This window comes from Taudactylus pleione, unplaced genomic scaffold, assembly GCF_031769625.1.
Source record: "Taudactylus pleione unplaced genomic scaffold, aTauple2 ptg000236l, whole genome shotgun sequence".
Taxonomy (NCBI): Eukaryota; Metazoa; Chordata; class Amphibia; order Anura; family Myobatrachidae; genus Taudactylus; species Taudactylus pleione.
In genome coordinates, this window is record NW_028284638.1 from 3,396,478 (window position 1) to 3,416,365 (window position 19,888).

At 39.5% G+C, this 19,888-nt stretch overlaps 1 protein-coding gene and 1 long non-coding RNA gene across 2 annotated transcripts in view; one reads left to right on the top strand and one right to left on the bottom strand.

The window, feature by feature from the left end:
• The first annotated feature begins 664 nt into the window (after nt 1–664).
• DKK2 (dickkopf Wnt signaling pathway inhibitor 2) overlaps nt 665–19,888 on the top strand; it is a 115,342-nt gene continuing 96,118 nt past the window's right edge. Inside the window, exon 1 of the mRNA XM_088479459.1 lies at nt 665–1,461. Within this exon, the coding sequence (XP_088335585.1) occupies nt 1,240–1,461 (222 nt within the window). The 5' untranslated portion in view covers nt 665–1,239. The remainder of the gene's footprint in view (nt 1,462–19,888) is intronic.
• The window catches only part of LOC148516858 (uncharacterized), a 106,725-nt gene continuing 101,645 nt past the window's right edge, over nt 14,809–19,888 (bottom strand). Inside the window, exon 3 of the long non-coding RNA XR_015879356.1 lies at nt 14,809–15,944. This is a non-coding gene — a long non-coding RNA (uncharacterized LOC148516858). The remainder of the gene's footprint in view (nt 15,945–19,888) is intronic.

The window sequence follows — 19,888 nt, forward strand, 5'->3', positions numbered from 1 at the left end:
CGAAATCAGAGCGAGCACATAAAATGCCTGTATACCTGCACACAATTACCAATCTGTGGGGAGCTGGGATCCTGTCCAAGTGTATTGAAGCCTGCATTTTTAGTTGATAACCATATGGTGAAGTATATTTGCCATAACAATATTAGACATAATTCTGTATTAGAAACATACAGCATTCAGCTCTGGGCATCCCATGCTGAATGCTTGTCTGAAATTAGAGGGAAAAAAAAGAGAAAAGATTTCCTGCTGAACATCTGCAGTGTAATTGTTTGTAGCGCAGGAAAGAGAGAACAACAGGACATGTCTGAGTGTTATGTGTGTCTGATAATCCCTTGCAGAGAGCTACATACCAGGAAAGTAATAAGAGGAGCCCCTGATGTATTGTGCTACAGTAGGTGTAAGGGGTGCCCGCAGACTGTGCATTGTTACAAGCTCCCATACTCATGATATAAGGGATGCAGTAGCTGCTTGTCACGACAGCAAGTGGATAAACTTCTCAGAAGGGCATCTCTCTCTTGTCTTCTTCAATCCAACTGCTAGAAGTAGCTGGGGGATCAGTTTCATGCTTTGTCACTCCTGGATGTGGGCGGGGGAAATAAACCCATTGTGGAAACCTATAAAAAGAAAGAAGCTGAGGTCATTAAAGACCAAAGAGAAAGGGGAAGCCGGGGAGACTGGGAAACACATGGAGTGTTCCTATGTGTGTTACTGCACAGTGAGCTCTCAGCTGCATGCAGAGCACAGCATGTCCTGTGCATCATCAGTGCTGGCTCTGTGCTGACCAGGCTCACTGATAGGGAAAGGGGGGATCTGGTTCTCACTCTCCAGCATCTTAGCACACATCTGTTCACCTGGCTCCCTGGCTCAGCACACGCTGGATGCTGCAGGATTCCCACTTAGAGAACAAGCAATCTATTATCTGGATTCCCTTTATGGACTCTGCATTTTCTAAAAACAAACAAAAATCTGATACACCTGGTTCTACTGTAGAACTACTGTAACTGCTTTTACAACTGTAAAGCCTGAGAGCAGTTCAGCTATTAGTGTTACATCCTACTGGAAGTTTTATACATTTTGATAACTTTTGCCTTTTTCACATCCATGCATGCAAATATCCCGGCGTCTTGTTTCTCCAGTTACTGTCTAAGCTCTTGAGGTTGTCTATAAGCTAGAGAGGACAGACCCCACTGATCCTCTTGTCTGTGACTTCTGGAGAATTGAGTCATCTAGTGGAGAAGGATGAACATGCTTTTCCGTGGTGGGAATGGAGAGTGCTGCCGCCTGCTACCTCTGCTGGCTACAGTGCTGATGGTGGTGGAAGGGACCCAGATAGACATCTCCAGGTCCAAGGCCAACTCCATCAAATCCATTCTGGTGGTTCAGGCTCCAACCCTGGCGACCAACAGGTCTATGAGTGTCCAATATGGAGTGTCGCACAAGAAAGGGAAAAGCCTTGGACAGGTAAGACATGCACAAGTGCTTCTGAGTGATTATAGTACATTATTAATTACTTTGATATACAGTAAGGCGACACAACATGTGATTGTATAGTTTAAAGTCTGTCCTTGCTTTATTATGATACTCCGGGGGAAAAAAGAGAACTAGGTACAAATACATTGTTATCTGTTAGACTGTATCTCATGACAGTATTTGGTACAGCTTTTAGAGTGCCTACCTATACTCATTACAGGACATTACTAGACTACACGATTAGATGCAGCAACGTGAACAAGCAACTGGTCCCCAACTGAGATTGAGACAGTCTCTGTACTAGGCTATACAGTAGTAATACATCGTCGCATCATTAGGTGAGAGGACATAGGAAGCTTTAGTTTAGAAGCTCTACACAATTATCAATAATCCATGTTAATATAAAAAAGGTCTAATAGCAACATTGTATTTTGCATCTTCAGATAAAGGTTTATTTTAGATAATAGACTCTGTATAGACTCTGTATATTTTCTGTATGTCCTAATACTGTAATTTCCATCACAACAGTCATTAGGATAACTAGAATTCTGAATTTAAATTCTTAAAATTATTTTTTATCTAGTTATAGATTCTAGGATAAAACATGAACTTTACAAATCCATAAGCCTTGTAGAAGTGCATTCGGGTTTAGTAGTGGAACTACAGGTCCCAGCATGTCCTTCCGTCAGGAGAGAAATGGGGCAGCCTGCTACCTATAGTTCCATAACTGATGAATACCTGGTGACTATTAGTGTTTGGTGTAGATTTCGATAGTTTTGTGTCTCAGGATGGTTACCTTCTAGGGTTACCCTCATTGCTATCAATGATAAATGGGGGCATTAGTCAGGTCCATTGATTGTTGTATGGCTACCGGTACATTCATTACTCTGTAGGATCATGTAAAGGAGCATTCCACATCCTGCCAGGCACTGTGTTATGTAATTGTCCTCTGATGAGATACATGTAGAAATCCTCTTTCCTGCACACAGTTTTATTTCTGTGGTTGCTGTGTGATCTCTGTGGTTATATACAGTACTGTGCATCTTTCTATGGTGATTACCGCAATAAACAACAGTGGTAGATAATGATACTATAGGGGTTAGTATTTTGGCAATGATAAAAGCCATCAGGTGTCAAAAAAATTGGCACTGTTGCTTGAAGGGTGTTTTTAATTGTGTACAATGTGTGCAATAATGTGTCGTATTATTCTGAGAGTTATGATGTAAAAGTTGAATCATATTGGTCTAATATATAATTATAATATACTGTACAAGTGTGCATTGGTGCGTGGAATGAATTTGAAGTATACACATTCATGATTTCCATTTAAATGCACTTCATGTAAAGAGGATACAACCAGAGAGATGGAGTGCGTGGGTTAGAAACAATAACCAGAGTTGGATTGAGGCATTATTAGAGATTAATGTAAGTACGCTCCGATCAATATAATAAAGTGTAATAAGCTGTCAGTTTACAGAACGTAAAGCCATTGCAGCTGTTATAACTATAATAAACAAACTGTACATTCACATTGGCATCTGAATGATGCTGCACAAACTTTGCACTTGGTGAGTTATGCTGAATATTATATAGCAGGGGGATAATACAGTAGTAAACAGTACAACTCTACTGGTACCGTCTGGTGAACAGGTACTTTAGTGATATGATATGACTGAATAATCCATTCTGTAACAGTAATGTACTTTCAAAAATAGGGGCATGTAATAATAAAAAGTCAGAATATTCTTTGAAAATTGTGTCAATTCACTCACAAAAATATTGCTTCATTTTGTTGTACTTAGCTGGTTGCTGTATGCTATAAAATGCATGTTACAGCTGTGCTGTAGCTTTGGTCATACTGACCCCAAATTGTGTATTTGGTTTTGCTTCAAATCCTATTTCATGTCCTCATTCCCTGTGTGCAGCCTTCTGTTCCTCAGCAAGAACTGTAGACAGGGAATCCATCCCTTCAGCCCTGGACGTTCAAGACAGATATTCCTAGCACCCCATCTTATCACACCGACCATCTGGCTTCTATTAGCATGGTTCTAGCACACATTTTTCCTTCAAAATGAGCTAACATGAGCTACACATCATAAGATAAGTGACATATAATATCTCCAAGAAAATAGAACATCATAATTTCAACTGAAATTGCACATTGGACAGGTTACCTGATATGGCAGCTCAAGATAAACATTTGTTATTTACCTAAATAAATCAACACTAATTAGATACATGTGTCTGAAGAATGAGAAAGGGAAAGAAGATATAGATCACATGATGGTCCCAGTCTTCACTTTATTCTATATGTACATTGCTGAGACATATGGATATATACAATTTGTTCTGCGCATCATTAAATGCTAATTTGTAACTTTCATTGCTTCAACCACCATTATTAGGTCACAGAATGTCTCCTCTCCAACCCTAAGGCAAGAATTCCATTTATTATTCTTGATGCAATAAGAGCAAGCAATCTGTACATCTGTAATAGTGACTACACTGTGTAATGACTTCTTGCCATAGTCATTCATACTTTCTAGTTAAAAGACCATAAGAACTTAATCTAGATTTTTTTCTGTACACTATATATGCTGAGTACCTATGTTATGTAGTACTTTCACATGTCTATTATAAATATGTCTCTAAAGTTTCCTGTACTATTTTTTAAAGATAATACTGTTCAAAGCCCAAATCTATGAAATTTCTACTTAGGAGAATTGTTATCAATAGCTCAGTAATTTATATGAATCATTAGAGGTTTGAGAATGCAATTTATGGTGTATTATAGTTTTTTATGTTTGCTTTTCCTAACTTGGTTATTTATTTAAAGTGCAGTCTCAGGCTTAATTGTGTAAAACAGATTTAGGAAATCTGAAGCATAACTTAATCCAAAAATGTCTCACAGATGGGGTTAGTTACATATAAAAAAAAAACATCCTGTGTTAATCAGGATTTTGTAAGATATTAAGTTCAGTATTTTGATTTATTTATCTTAAATGTGCAACTATTTGTTGTTCAAGTTTAAAATAAATATTTTCCAGGAAGTTTAAAGCTTTTTTTCATTTTTATTATGCTATTTAAGAAGAGCTGTAAGATTTTATGTAGGTTGGTAAATGTAAGGCCATGCTTTATCTCATACGTTTGCAGGATTAGTGCAATGAGGTGATATTTGCGCTTTGAAGGACTTTCTACATGAAATGAGTTGAAGCATATAACAAGAAGTATTTCTAAGAGCATTTTGTGAGAGATTTAATTCACATTAATGACAATACTTATACAAAGTGCATGGAAAATTGTTCTTTCATGCAGTTCTTCCAATTCAAAGTGAACAGGGAGCAGATTTTAGCAGGAGGAATGGGGCATAAAATTTCACTGGACCAAAAAATTGTGGCATGCCAGATGACCAGTCACACCTTCCGTAGAGCAATTGTGTGGTGCTCATGGGGAGACATCTATCAAAATTGTGCGTACAGTATCTACAACTTTTGGACACTTTTGCCCATTCATTTTCAGCAGCTCATATAGTTTCTATGTGCACATGTTAGAAATGTAACCCATCATGTCGGCTAGAAAACTATTTTGGACTGGGTCCAACTTTATGGTACTCCAATTCATTTGTGTAATACATTAAAGGGAATCTGTCAGTGTAATTGTGCGTGCTCATATGTCTGTTTAAACAGAGCTCTTAGAAATGTACACTACTTATCCGTTTTGCGCACTGTGGATGTTCATTTCCATAATCAGATTGGGCAAGGAAAGAGTAAAGAAAGTTCATACTGTGTTTAAGGCACTCAGAAAGGTTGCATTCAATGTTGAAAAGTGTATTTTCAAGTGTTTCTTGACAATTCACATTTTAGAAGCTGAGGACCTGACCGTCACTTATGCTGATTTTTTCTCTACTCTGCATATCAAACTTTAATTAGTCTTCACCGATGAGTTTTAAGGCAGTGGAGTGCAGATTATTTTATGTGGTCATTTGTCTGAATAAATTGTACATGCACAAAACAGATGGAGCACTGGGCATTTCAAACTGGTTTACCAAAAGTATTCAGATTGCCATATACATAACCATTTGTTTAGCTGCAAGATAAACTAAATTAATTTTTGATAACCTTTTGTAAAAATGAAACAAGTCTATTTTAAACATAATAATTACACTTAAAATGGACCACCTAAATGGATCAATTCCACTTTATTTTATCATTTACTACCCAAGTTCCAGGTAAAATAATATAATATACAGCATTCATGGGTCCTGGAAAAACGTTGCAGAACATTTATCTTGCTCCACTTTATAGCTTTAGCTGTAATACTTTTAGTCCCACAATTTAAGATCCTATTGAACCCAAATTAACAGGACACTTTGGAAATGGTTCCTAGGACTGCTTTACCATGTATCTGCCCTAAAAGTAAGTAAAGGTAGGTTCCTGGTACGTACCTCAAGGTCAGACTCTATCAGGCTAGCTCAGCTGTCTCTATGTCAGGCTCTGCTGAGATTAAAGGGAGCTGTTTCCCATGCACAAGCAGGTGTATTAGCAAAGCAGTTGATGAGTAGTGGACACCAGTGTAGTAGCACAGTACAAACGTATTTGATATGAAGAATGAACACCAGACTATCTCTTAGGATGATGTACAGTAAATGCACTGTTAATTTAAAGGCCACGTGTCTCCTGCATAGCTCTTTGTTACAATACACATAAAGGTAGGGACTCACACAGGTGGCATTTCAGTATAAACTTGATATACATACGTACCCAGGCTTCACCAAGTTCTGGAACCTCCCTGTCATGATGCAGACATTGTACTCTCTGCAACCTCTTAGCTCTTACAGACAGTCACAACCATGAAAAAGTCAAATGTGAATATTCAAACTCAAATACATAACATTTGTTTCTATATGCAATGAATAAAGTAAAACATTTTGAGGTATTTTTTAAACCCTACAATCCGACCAATCACTGTCTGTCATACCACAAGATGTGTACCGCCAAAGTCACAGTACCTCCCTTCTCCTAATGCACTAAGGAGACATGACATAAGATGTTAATTTTATAGCCTGTGCAATATTTTCACACTGATGTTTTTTGTTTCAAAAATGTGAAAGCCCAAATATTGTAACAAATCCATATAGAGAAATGCCTAGTTTATGTCTTGCATCTCTAGGGGCCAACATTCTACAGTCAATGGTGATTGCTCCTTTGCTCATAGTCATCTATGACAGATGGGTCATCTATGACAGGTCAGTTACTGAACGCCAGACTATATTGCATTGAAAACCATTTATAAACATATGAAATTACATTAAAAGCCATGTCTTTTGATACATTTTAAGAGGCTTACTTCACAAAATACCATGAACATCCTACTTCCACAACCGGTATCCAATTAGGCAGATAACAAATTGCATTAATAGCAATCAAACACAATAATATGAATGATACATACAGTCATTTCATCCTCATTATTTTCCAAATCATAGAGCCTGAATAAATTTAATATCAAGGCAAAGTAAATTTGTATTTTGAAAACATACAAATTTACTTTCGTCATGGTATAATAGACTAGATTGGATGTACTGTAGTGACACTTTTGGTACTGTGATATCTCTCAAAGGGGAGAGTTCATGAAAGCTTGGAGAGAGATACAATTGTGAGAGATTAAATACCAACCAATCAGCTCCTAACTGTCACTTTACAGGCTGAGTCTGAAGAAGAACAGTTAGAAGATGATTGGTTGGTACTTTATCTTTCACAAATTTATCACTCTCCAAGCTTTCATGAATACCCCCAAAGTCTTTGACCATGGTTTGGTCTCCTCCACTTCTACTAGAGTGATACATCTGAAACACGAGACTCTGATGGTTGGTCAGTATGTCATTCGATTTAGGAACTTGGTTTTGGAACTTGGGTGGAATAATAATGTGCTAGTAGCCTCCTTTTGGCAAGACTTCCCAGGCAAGGTCAAACATGAGTAAAGACTTACCACCTGTATAGATTTACATAGTCTTTATTCTCTCTGTAGTAAATAGACATCTACTTCAAAGGAGGCTTCTTAGGTTTGGTAAAGAGCCTGTATCAGAAAACCTCACTCTCCAGTTTGGTTCCAAGCTTTCAAAAAACTGTCCTTCCATACTCTGAGGAACCCATGAAAGTGTTCATTTGATTTTCTCCCCAGATCTAGTTTCACACTTTTATATTAAAAGTTTGCTCTCTAATGCCATCAGGAGGACAGTTTACATGCTAAACTATAGGAATGTGTTGTTGAGCAATTACAAGATCCATTCTATAAATATATTATATCTGAATCTGGTCTACAAATGGTTCCAGAAAATATATCTGTAACTGGTCACAACGTTTAGGTTTGCAGGGTTTGAGAAGGAAACATATGTGCATAATATTAAGAGACTCAGCCTATTTATCAAGGGCTCCAAATGTGTAAATAAACAATTAAGAAGATTTAGATTAATATAATAATTTTATAATATTTTAGGCTATATCTATATAACAAGCGAGGAAACTTGTCTGTCTGTCCGTCATTTTGTCCTTTATGCACGGCCAGAGTTTGGACCTAGCTCCACCAAATTTGCCATGGTGGTGTAGCTTGATCAGGATTAGGTTTGTGCCTAGGTTTGAATTTCATCAGGGGCGCATACTGTCACACAATCGTTAAAAATGGGGACACCCTTAAATTACACAGGTTCTAAGGCTAGCACCAGTGGAAATTGGCAGTCTGCCAAAAACCTGTGAGAATGCAACAAAAGTAACCTTTTCACCTCAGTCTGAGCAAACTTGATGACTCGTGCAAGTTCATATTAAATCAAGAGCCTCTGTGTTTGCATGCACGGGCGTAACCAGAAGCGTAGAGAGCCACCCTGGGGGAGGGGACATGACCTAATCGTGTGAGGTGTGGCCACGCCCACTTAGAAATAAAACCTTTTGTGCACTGGGGCAGGAGACACAGTGAGCCCCTCAGTCCGGTGCAAATCTGGGGGGGGGGCACGATCAGTGTGATTGCTCCCCCCCACAGGCAGAGGAGACTGCTGCTGATGCTCTGCAGCAGCAAACAGTCTCGAATTGCAACCCAGTATACAGCATTGTGTGCTGGGCTGCTGACAGGTAAGAGGGAGTGGGGGCCGCGTCGGACCTGGGCCCCTCCAACAAGCCCAGACCTGGGCAATTAGTACCCGCCTCCCCCTCTCAATGCTCCTGGTCATAACTAGATCTTTGTGGGCCACATAGCAAGATCTTAAAAGGGCCCCACCAGAGGTATAAAAAAACATGCCACATAGTTCCCATTCCTGTTATGCTACAAAGTCCATTCAGTTTATACCACACAGGAGTACCCCTTATACACATTATGCCACACACTCTTAGTGCCCCTTATACTGTACAATATGCCACACAGTAATGCCCTTTACAGATTATGCCACATAGTAGTAGTTCCCCATATAACAAATTATTCCACACAGTAGTAGTGTCCCTTACATATTATGACCTCTGGAGCAACTCACCTCCTCATGTCCCTCAAGCTGCCTCTCGCCTCCTCCTCTGTGCCAGCAGGTGTGGATTTGTGATTAGGCCGCCAGCTAATACAGCTGGCGCACCTGCAGGTACTGGCAGACATGTACAGACAACGTCGGCTTAATTTGAATCTGGTGCCGGTCACAAGCCAATTGGAGCTCACAGACCAGCAGCCTATAAAAGAGCCAATACTGCTGATTGGCTGCCAGTGCACAAGCTCTGATTGCCTCACGTCTGGTAGTGCTTTCTCCTTGACTGCCTGCCAGCTGGTGGGCCAGCACCAAATCAACATTGCTGACACCAGGACCCCCTTCGATGGCCCTGACTGGAATGGCCCACTTTGTGTGCATGACTGGAGGGAGCTCGGGCACCATAGCAACCACACCCCTTGCACCCACGGTAGTTATGCCACTGTTTGCAAGTATGTTAGCAAACAGTGGGGTCCTTTTCAGGATTAATGGAATGGGATATAGGCGAGGACAATGTAAACAAATAAAGGCTGCAGGTGTACTTCAGGGTCCAGTCTTCAACCCAGGCAACCACAGGTATCCCAGCTACAGTAATATACAATACTGTGCAAAAGTTTTAGGCAGGTGTGGGAAAAATGTGCAAAGTAAGAATGCTTTCAAAATTACAAATGTTAATAGTTAATTTTTATCAATTAACAAAATGCAAAGTGAATGAACAGAAGAGAATTCTAAATAAAATCAATGTTTGGCGTGACCACCCTTTGCCTTCAAAACAGCATCAATTCTTCTAGGTACAGTTTCTGAAGGAACTTGGCCTAATTTGTGGAACTAACCACAGATTTTCTGTGGACGTAAACGTGCTCAAATCTTTCTGACTCTTCATGTAATCCCAGACAGACTTAATGATGTTGAGATTAGGGCTCTGTGGGGGCCATATCATCACTTCCAAGACTCCTTGTTCTTCTTTACGCTGAAGATAGTTCTTAATGACATTGGCTGTCTGGGGTCGTTGTCCTGCTGCAGAATTAATTTGGAGCCAATCAGATGCCTCCCTGATGGTTATACATGATGGATAAGTACCTGCAAAAACTTTGCGCACTGTTCACCCAAATGTCTCACTTTTCGCATCTATCAGATCTGCCAGTTTTCGTGCAATCCTATTCTAAAAGACGAGAAAAGGTATTCGTCTGAAAAACTTTTCACTGTTATACCGTATGCGAAAAGTACAGCTGAAAATGGGGAAATCAGCCTGTACCCCAAAATAAGTTAAACTAAGATAGGGCAATAGTGTAGAAGTGTTTTAGTGAAAATAATCAAAAGGGTTTGGGGTTTTTAATTTGTGTCAAATGGCTGTTATACGGTATGTTTTTTTCTGTAACAGTAAAAAATAATAGAAAGAAATATTTTTTGGGGGAAATGCTGTAGCTAATTTGGGGGTACATAAAAATGTGTATAAGCATGTTTTTGTGTCATAAAAGTGCATTTTTAAATTTTTTACAAAATACTCTTGTCATTTGCACCTGCAATCCTAAAAACACCTGTCCAATCCACTACAGCCCATCAAAATTCCTAACCCACTACTTTAAACCCAAATTCAACACTTTTCATCTAAAAAAATACTGCATATTGGCCAAATTAAGGTAATTAAATTTTTGGCCTAATTAGTCATTAAAGGGGGTCTCCCATTGTTTCTGAAGCGAGGGCTCAATTCAGACCCGCTTGCTAGATGCGTACGCTCGCTCCCAGCGTATGTAAATTCGGCTAAGTGACGGCAAGGCAGGCGATCGCACGGCAAGGCATAAGCACGCCCACTATGTCTTGGTGTGCGATTGCTTTGTGTATGCAGATGCCCACCAGCCTGTCTTAAGATGACCACTTGCGCACGTCATCTCCAAGAAGTGTTTGCAAGCATCGGTACATCAGGTACCATCAGATGCATTCGCAGTGCTTGAGGTTGACTATACTCTACCGCATGCACTGCAAGCACTTCAGTGTGAAATTCAACCAGGTGACGTGTACTATGACGCTGCCTGTTAATTGTGCACGCCTCTGAAACGGCGTTAAGATGCTCAGGCACGCCTGCGTTTGCACCTCCACTCCCCCATTACGAGTGGCCAGTCCCTGTTACCACTCACAAATGGCTTCTTCTGTCATTCATTCAGCTGGGCTGTCTATTTCTGATGAGTGTACGCTTCCCGATCGCTCAGAGTAGTTCGCGCACTTGCTCTGTGATGCATACGCATGCGCACAATGCGAACCATTGGCAGCTATGTGCGAACGCTTCCTAGAGAACGGGTCTGAATTGGGCTCCAAGTCCCAAAATTTTTAGCGAAAAATAGGGATTTTGCACAACTTTTTACCAGCTCTGAGATGGTGAAAACTTTTTGCGGCTTTTGCCTATGGAGATTTTGCACCTCCAAAAAGCCATGGCTAATAGGATTGCATGATACGCATGATAAACCACATTTGTGTTAAAAGTTTTCACTTGTGCAAACTTTTCACACAATGTGGCTTTTCGCGGATAACTGAATTTGGCCCTTAGTTTTTTAAATTTAAAATTGTTATTTGAGATTTGCATTTACCAACAGTTCTTTTTCCATTATTTCTACATGTAAAGCTCTCACCAAAAGGTGGTAAATTTGCAGGTTTAGTCTTCAGAAGCAATATCATCCTTCCAATTTTAGAAGGAAGCCCTTTCCACCACTCCATTGGTAAACCAGCCCAATGTTTCTCTATTTTATTTCTTTGAGGTAGATGACCTTTCCACCAGTGTGGAGGAATTATATTCCCTGTTAGTAAACTTGGCAAATGTCATGCCTCTTGGTTCTTTTCTTTCCTTCTCAACTATTTTCAAAAAGTCAAATTTCCCACCCAGATGGTGCAGCTGAAGAGAGGGTGGGGCTGGTGCAGTGGACCTCAGCCACTAACCCAATCCACTGCCCTCAACATAATCCACCACCACCAATTTGCCTCCAATGTTGACTCACATACATTGAACCTGGCCTTACTTCTGAGTTCGGGTAATCTATTGTAAGTAACGTATAAGACATGCCTTGGGTAAGTCAGTAACTACAACTAGCAGCATGATGGATCCATGTACACAGTTTGAGAATGCACTTTGAGTATGCATTTTGTAAAGCATTTACATTTTCTCTAATGTCAAGTGCTACAGTATTGTCATAGTCTGATTGGGTTAGGCTTAATGACATCTTTAATTCTGCCTTTAATTCTGATAAATTTCTAAACCATTTACATATATGTGAATATTGCTAACAGCTCTTTCATTAAAATGCTTATTTAGAAGTGGAAAAATAGAGCTCTGGTATGAGAACACTCCCAAAAACTGGAATTTAGTATTAAATTCACTAGAGGAAAAATAAGCCAACACTAAAACTGAGGCGTAATAGTGACACCCAGGAAAATGTCAAAGGGTGAAAAAGGAAATGTAGAGCCAAAAAATGTTTAAACAATGTCTGGAGAGGTTTCCAAAAAACTGCTATAAGTAGCAGAATGCACAGATCACAAACAATGAAATTGACACATTGAATTGAACAAGATCAATATATTATATATATATGTGTATATATATATATATATATATATATATAGTAATTGTAGAAGGGCTGTCCAGTCTCCTCAATACATGTGCAGTGGAAGCCTGGGTACGTGTCCCAATGGCTCCCACTGTGAGGGAGATGGAACAAACTGAGGAGAAGGACTTGCCATCAGCGTAAGTATGGGAACAGGGGCATAATTGAGTGAAGGGATGTGTGTGAAGAGGGTTGGGATGGAGCAGGGATTTGGGATGGAGTGACTGGGGGACACAACAGATAGAGGGGTGGAGAAGGCCATAGAGAGGGTAAGGGCTGAACAACCTTTATCTTTAGATTTTTTAACGTTAACCTAAACGCACAACTGAAAGAACCAAGAGACTTACTAACCTCATACCAATATCCTTTGGACATTGACTGAAAGTATCTGTTTGTGATGGAATCGGAAGGAGATTATCAAACACACTTTCCATTTTAACAAATGTACAGTAGCTAGTCAGATAAGATTGACCATGGATTTATATTTACCTCGATGCTTCATACAACATACTGTATGAAATTTTAGTTTTTGGCTATATTGCCCTTTATGTCCGACACAAATCTTACGGTGATTAGACAATGGTTGTCCTATCTGTGTAGATTGACATATTGGCTTATTATGCCCCATCATGTGCATGTATTGTACTGTACCTATTGTAGAAAAACACCCAAGAAAAAACATCCATTAAATCTGTTTGCGGACTTGCTTTAGCCATTTTATTTCAACTGTTGCATCGCAATATGTTGAACAACTATCATTCATCATAGTAAAAAAAATGAGCAAAATGACTAATATTTCACAATTGTTACATAAATGGGATGGATGACACCAGCCAAATTACTGTACTTTATTTAACTCAATCTAATGAAAAGATAACTGCGGAACTGGACTAGTAAAGAGGACATCGTAGGGTCAGTTCACTTTGCTTCGAATTATGGCCTACGTGCCATTCTCACAACAAATTTGTATACCAATTCTGTTTGCAATGAATTCCAAACTTGTATTGCTTTTTCAGAGGAAATTCTGAGCAAGTGAAAGGTAGTAAAAAAATCTTTATTTTAAGGTATAAATGTTGGGACACAGTAGATAATCTCTGATACACCCCTCCCACCTTCCTAATGAATAATAATGCACTTGCAGGGGTTCAAATAGCATAATTTGGCCAATAAAAACATGCTAGTTTTCAGGTTTCTCTAAAAAGCTCAATAATGGGTTAAATGACGTGGGACAAGTATGTGGAGGTGTAAATGATGTGGGACAGATATGTGGAGGTGTAAATGATGTGGGACAGGTATGTGGAGGTTTAAATGATGTAGGACAGATATGTGGAGGTGTAAATGATGTGGGACAGGTATGTGGAGGTGTAAATGATGTGGGACAAGTTTGTGGAGGTGTAAATGATGTGGGACAGGTATGTGGAGGTTTAAATGATGTGAGACAGGTATGTGGAGGTGTAAATGATGTGAGAGGTATATGGAGGTATAAATGATGTGAGACAGGTATGTGGATGTGTAAGTGATGTGGGACAGGTATGTGGAGGTGTAAATGATGTGAGACAGGTATGTGGAGGTGTAAATGATGTGAACCAGGCTTGAGGAAATGTAAATGATGTGAGACAGGTATGTGGAGGTGTAAATGATGTGATACAGGTATGTGGATGTGTAAATTATGTGGGGCAAGTATGTGGAGTTGTAAATGATGTGAGATAGGTATGTGGAGGTTTAAATGATGTGGGACAGGTACATGGAGGTGTAAATGATGTGGGACAGGAATGTGGAGGTGTAAATGATGTTAGACAGGTATGTGGAGCATAAATGATGTGAGACAAGTATGTGGAGGTGTAAATGATGTAGGACAGGTATGTGGAGGTGTAAATGATGTAGGACAGGTAGGTGGAGGTGTAATGTTGTGAGACAGGTCTGTGGAGGTGTAAATGATGTGGGACTGGTCTGTGGAGGTGTAAATGATTAGGGACAGGTATGTGGAGGTGTAAATGATGTGGGACAGGTATATGGAGATGTAAATGATGTGGGACAGGTATGTGGAGGTGTAAATGATGTGGGACAGGTATGTGGAGGTGTAAATGATGTGGGACAGGTATTTGGAGGTGTAAATGATGTGGGACAGGTATGTGGAGGTGTAAATGATGTGGGACAGGTATGTGGAGGTGTAAATGATGTGGGACATGTATGTGGAGGTGTAAATGATGTGGGACAGGTATGTGGAGGTGTAAATGATGTGGGACAGGTATGTGGAGATGTAAATGATGTGGGACAGGTATGTGGAGATGTAAATGATGTGGGACAGGTATGTGGATGTGTATTAATGGGAGTGAGGCTTTAGAACTTGCAGATGCAACATAAAATTATTACACAGACATTATTCTGCACCTCAAAATGCTGGAATGATTTTAATTTGATGAAAAATATGAAAAACACATGTTTGCTATCATTTTTTCAAGCATTGATAAAAAGTACAAAAAGTTATTTCACCCCTTCTAAGAACCTCAAGTGCTTTCCTTATGGCCACTAATAACCTTCTATATGGTCCCGCTATCTCAGTTGCCAATTTTTGGAGGTCCGGGATGGTTTCCCCACATTATCATGGACTTCTGCCAGGTCGCTTTTTTGTAGAGAAGTCACATACCCTCACCGCGATTTGGCATTTCTAATTAAATCTTGCATTTATAGAGGTGCGCATTCATGCAATGTCTGCAATATTTATGAGACAAACTCACTTGCACAAACGCGCCCCCATGTGAGTGCAGCTGAACATATGATGCTGCACTGCTGCCAAGCTTCCATCTTATAAGATAATGCAATTCAGCCAGTGGTGTCCTTACTGTTTAAACACCTATACACTACATATTATTCTACACTTAGATAGTCCATTTCCATATGCATATTCATATTGATGTTGCAAAGGACCCCAAAAACCAAGAGTCCTGGCAGTAAATTTAGTCCCCAATAAAAAAAAAACAGGTTTATTCGAAGTGTAGTGCTTGCTTCCCCAAATACCCTGACTTGCATGAATTGATTTATACTTGTATTTACGTATATATTTTTTAGTATAGCTGTACTACCACAATGTATACAGTGCATAGTAATAGTCATGGTATACCTTTACACTATAATAAATATTAGTGTTTTTATCAGGCAAAACAGGAAAACAAGCCAGATTGCTATGTGTTAGTCTAAGTAGTAATCATTCATGTCACAGTTAGATAAATGCTATATAGATCGATAGATAGATAGATAGATAGATAGATAGATAGATAGATAGATAGATAGATAGATCTGTTGTCATATTGTATTGCTATAGCATTTTCATTGTTCTTAGAAATGATAGGAGTTCATATTCCATTGATGAGGGAAATAAATCATCCAGTCTGAAAAAAAGAAAAAAGTGAAAGTCGGGTTACTGGCTTATTCTTGTTCTTCTCATTGCAGCTGTTGACTATTATTATGTGAAGAAGAAATAGTATATTAACTGTTTTACTTCTTCAAATGTCACCGCAGCTAAGTCACATTCCCACGAGAGACCTTCCAGCAGTACACAGTGCAGTGTCATTCTCCTTTATATAATAATCAGTGAGAACTAAATGGAGAAGTGACATTTAAAACTATCAGGCTCAGGTATTTTCCTTCAGGGCTAACAGGAAAAAAAGACGTCTCTCGGGAAAAAAAAGAGGAAATCTAAGAGGTGTTCAGGTCTAAAACATGATTTTGTAAATGATGAAAGGGCAAATGGATAGATTACGTCCAGGCAGACATTATTAGCACCTTCAATGCATTCTTCTCCTGAGAACTATGAACACTGGGACACATTGCAAGTGTTTCAATAGGAGACCTTGATTGGCATCCAGCAGGCACTGGCAATGGTAAGCGCCCTGCGCCAGAAGTCTCAATCAGTTAATTTTAGCTAATACACCACAATACAATTCTTATTTATTACAGAGAAAGGAGTAGATTACTTGTCAGAGAAACATATTATTCTGTATTTGAAAGTACATTACATGACGCATTTAACATTACTATATTGTAAAAGTGGCTACATATTTGTCCTCAGTAGTCAGTTGTTCTTCAAGCAACAAAAAAGTAATATGACGGCAGACATATTACTGTCCCAAATTGTAGCTACAACCCAATGATCAGCAGATTGTAAAAGTAATTTTTTAAACTACATAATAAACTATGATTTAACAGAATTATGAGTAATCGTCTATGGAATAGTTTGAATACACCTCACATACATTTTCTATTGTAAATGGTATGGTAAATCAGAGTTGCACTGTGCATGGTTTAGCAAGATTTAATGGGTTAAATAAAAACTGTTTTTTTGTGAGAGGTTTCCTAAAATATCACCGTGTTTCTATTTTGTAGTTGCAACAGGGCAAGTTGTTGTTGTTGTTGTTGTTGTTGTTGTCATCTACAAAATAAATGGGCAAAGAAAATCCCTGATTTTGTACAACATATAGGTTTATATATAGGATAAGATATTATATATATTTTTACAGCAGTTCATATGTACAGTAATATTTAAAAAGTACAGACTACACCTCTGTTTATACAGTAGAAAGCAGATTTATAATGGAGGCTTATTTACTTAAACAAACATGGTGTTTAGTAAATGTAGCATATTTTCACTTTTTTGAGAATGTATTTATTGTGTTTCTTGTTGTTGAAACAACTATGTGTAATGATACACATAAACAGCAAATGGAGTCCTCTAGCGAGCTATGCTCAGTTTTTAACAACTATAGGAGTCTGCTATTGTTGACATACAGAACGCTATGAACACCTGTTTGACGTGTGCAGCTGAACTCATGTAAGATTTATTATCCCCTCAATTGCTCATAAGATCATAAAAATAAAATTGTGTAACAATCACACATCTGTGAGGAAGCAAAGGAGGGGACACAGCATAAGGGATTTTAGATGCTGCACCATAGTCACAGTTGATTCATTGCTTTAGAGAGTGGCTGAAGAAAGTATTTTAAGGTTCTGCATAAAGACAATCGGTAAATTCCATAGTGTAAACTGAATATTCACTACCGCCAGATGACCCATAATTAAATAGTGATGTATGCAGCACCGCTAAAATGCAGGATACATTCCTGTTTGCAAACAACAGCAGGAGACTCGCGACTTTTCATATTCATTTTACATGGTGCATATGCTCATGTGGAGTCCTGCATATGGAACACATTACATACATCATTACAACAATTATTTCATTTGGGGGAGTGAAATTCCTGATGCCATACTGAATTTATACTATATACCAACACAATGACATTTTGATCAGGTGCGTATTGTACAGTTTATTTTTTGAAAATCCCAAATCATAAGTAGCTCTAAAAGCTTTTGTTCAGTTTCTGGAAAAACTAGATTGCTATCATAAAAAGTCTCTTGAATAAGTTTAAAAACTGTGATAATTTAAAGGAGATATTTTGGTGATACAGAAAATTAAAGTGTAACAATAAATTCAAAATATGTTTTCCTCAATATTCAATCCAAGATGTTGTCTAGGAAGTTTTCAATTGCATCAGATGGTAGATGGTTTCACTCATTAAGACAATTCCTACCTGGTCAGATTGTAGAACTCATCTTAAGTCAATAAAATATTTGGCTTATAATCAATTCAATGTCTAAGTGTTCTTTAGTGCCTTACAAAATAATATTTAAAGTTTCAGTGTAGATAGTGGAATCCTACAATTCTGCCAATCATAGACAGTGAGCAAGATATAGAGATTGTAATATCTGATCTTATACTGAATTACAGGGGAGTTCCCTCCCTTCTGTACTGAAGTCAAAGTTTTAATGATATCTGTGCTTGTACGAGGGACTTAACCAGTGTCATTTTGATTCAACCACCTGTGCTCAAACATGGATTTCCTTAAAACCTGGACTGTGAGGAGAAGGAGGCTTCAGGACTTGAGCTTAGAAATATTGCATTATAGTCAAATGGACAAGCTATCCTTCAGCTCTTGAATAACTAATATTAAACTGAATCATAATTTAAAATGTGAAACTTTGTTAATAAGATCCATGTAGTTCAGTGTGATGCTGCACAGGGTTATGGAATTTTAGACCTGTCTTTTGCAGGGTCGCTAGCTTTGTGTCCTGCGCTGCAGGGGTTTCTTTTTCCCTCTCTCCCTCCCAGTGTCACTCTATCTCTTTCTCTCTCCCATGTCTCTCTATCTTCCTTTCCCATGTGTGTCACTCTGCACCTGTGTGTCACTCTTCCCCCCCATGTGTGTCTCTCTCCCCGTCCTTATCTTTCTTTCTCTCCCCAAGGGCCGGATTGGCCATATAGCACTTCTGGCAAATGTTGGGCCGATTGAGTCTGAAAGCATGGCTGAGAAGCGCTGCCTCCCATCGCTCTGTCTGCTTGACCAGGATACTGAGAGACAGGGGCGTGCCATGAGGCCAGACCCCCGTTATTGGCAGCATGCCCCTGTGAGATGTAACCACGCCCCCATGCAGTGTTGGACTGAGACATAAAGGGCCCACCAGGGGAATGCAGTGATAGGGGCCCATGCTTAAGGGGTGTGGCCATCCACCAGAGGGGGTGTGGCCAGCCACCACAGTGGCTTGGTTAACCATTAAGACAAATCTTGATATAGTTTCTATAGAAGTAAACCAAGACTTGATGTTTACCAGTGGTGCTGCTCTGCAAGGTAACTGACCCTCTAATAGATTAACCATGTACAGTTCAGTGCACAGTCTGGAGCATGACATCTAGAGGAGGGCTGGGGGCCTCAGGCAGTGAGGCCCGCTGGGGATTTCCCCTGTACCCCTGTGGGCCAGTCCTACCCTGCCCCTATTAGGTGAAGCCACACTCTGTGAGGTGAGGCTAGGCCCCCGTTTAGCAAGCTTTTATGACATAGGCACAGAAGGGAATGCCAGGGCTGATTTAGAGCCCCAGTCTGTGTCTGCTCTCCCCCGATGTCTCTCTTTCTCGCATCTGCTGTCAGAAAATGCACCAAAGACCCATGAAAGATGTTGGGTGTTGTGGGAGTGCGTCTGCGTGCCTCCCTTTAAGTATTCATACAGTACCAGTGGGCATTCAGCATGCGCACACCTATGTCATGCAGCCACATTGCTGATAATTGAGGCCCTTGAAATTAGTCTGACGAAGGGAGAAGATCCTTGTGACAACTAAGGTAGGTAGGTGGCTGCGAGGAGTCGTGTGTGCATTCAAGGGGTTTTTTTTGCCCTTCATCACAGCATTTTCATCTCATTTGTATCCAAGTAGATTCAGGGTTAATGCTATGTGATATTAGTGATGGGGTAACTCCCAAAGGCAACAGAAGCGTTTGGCTCTGGG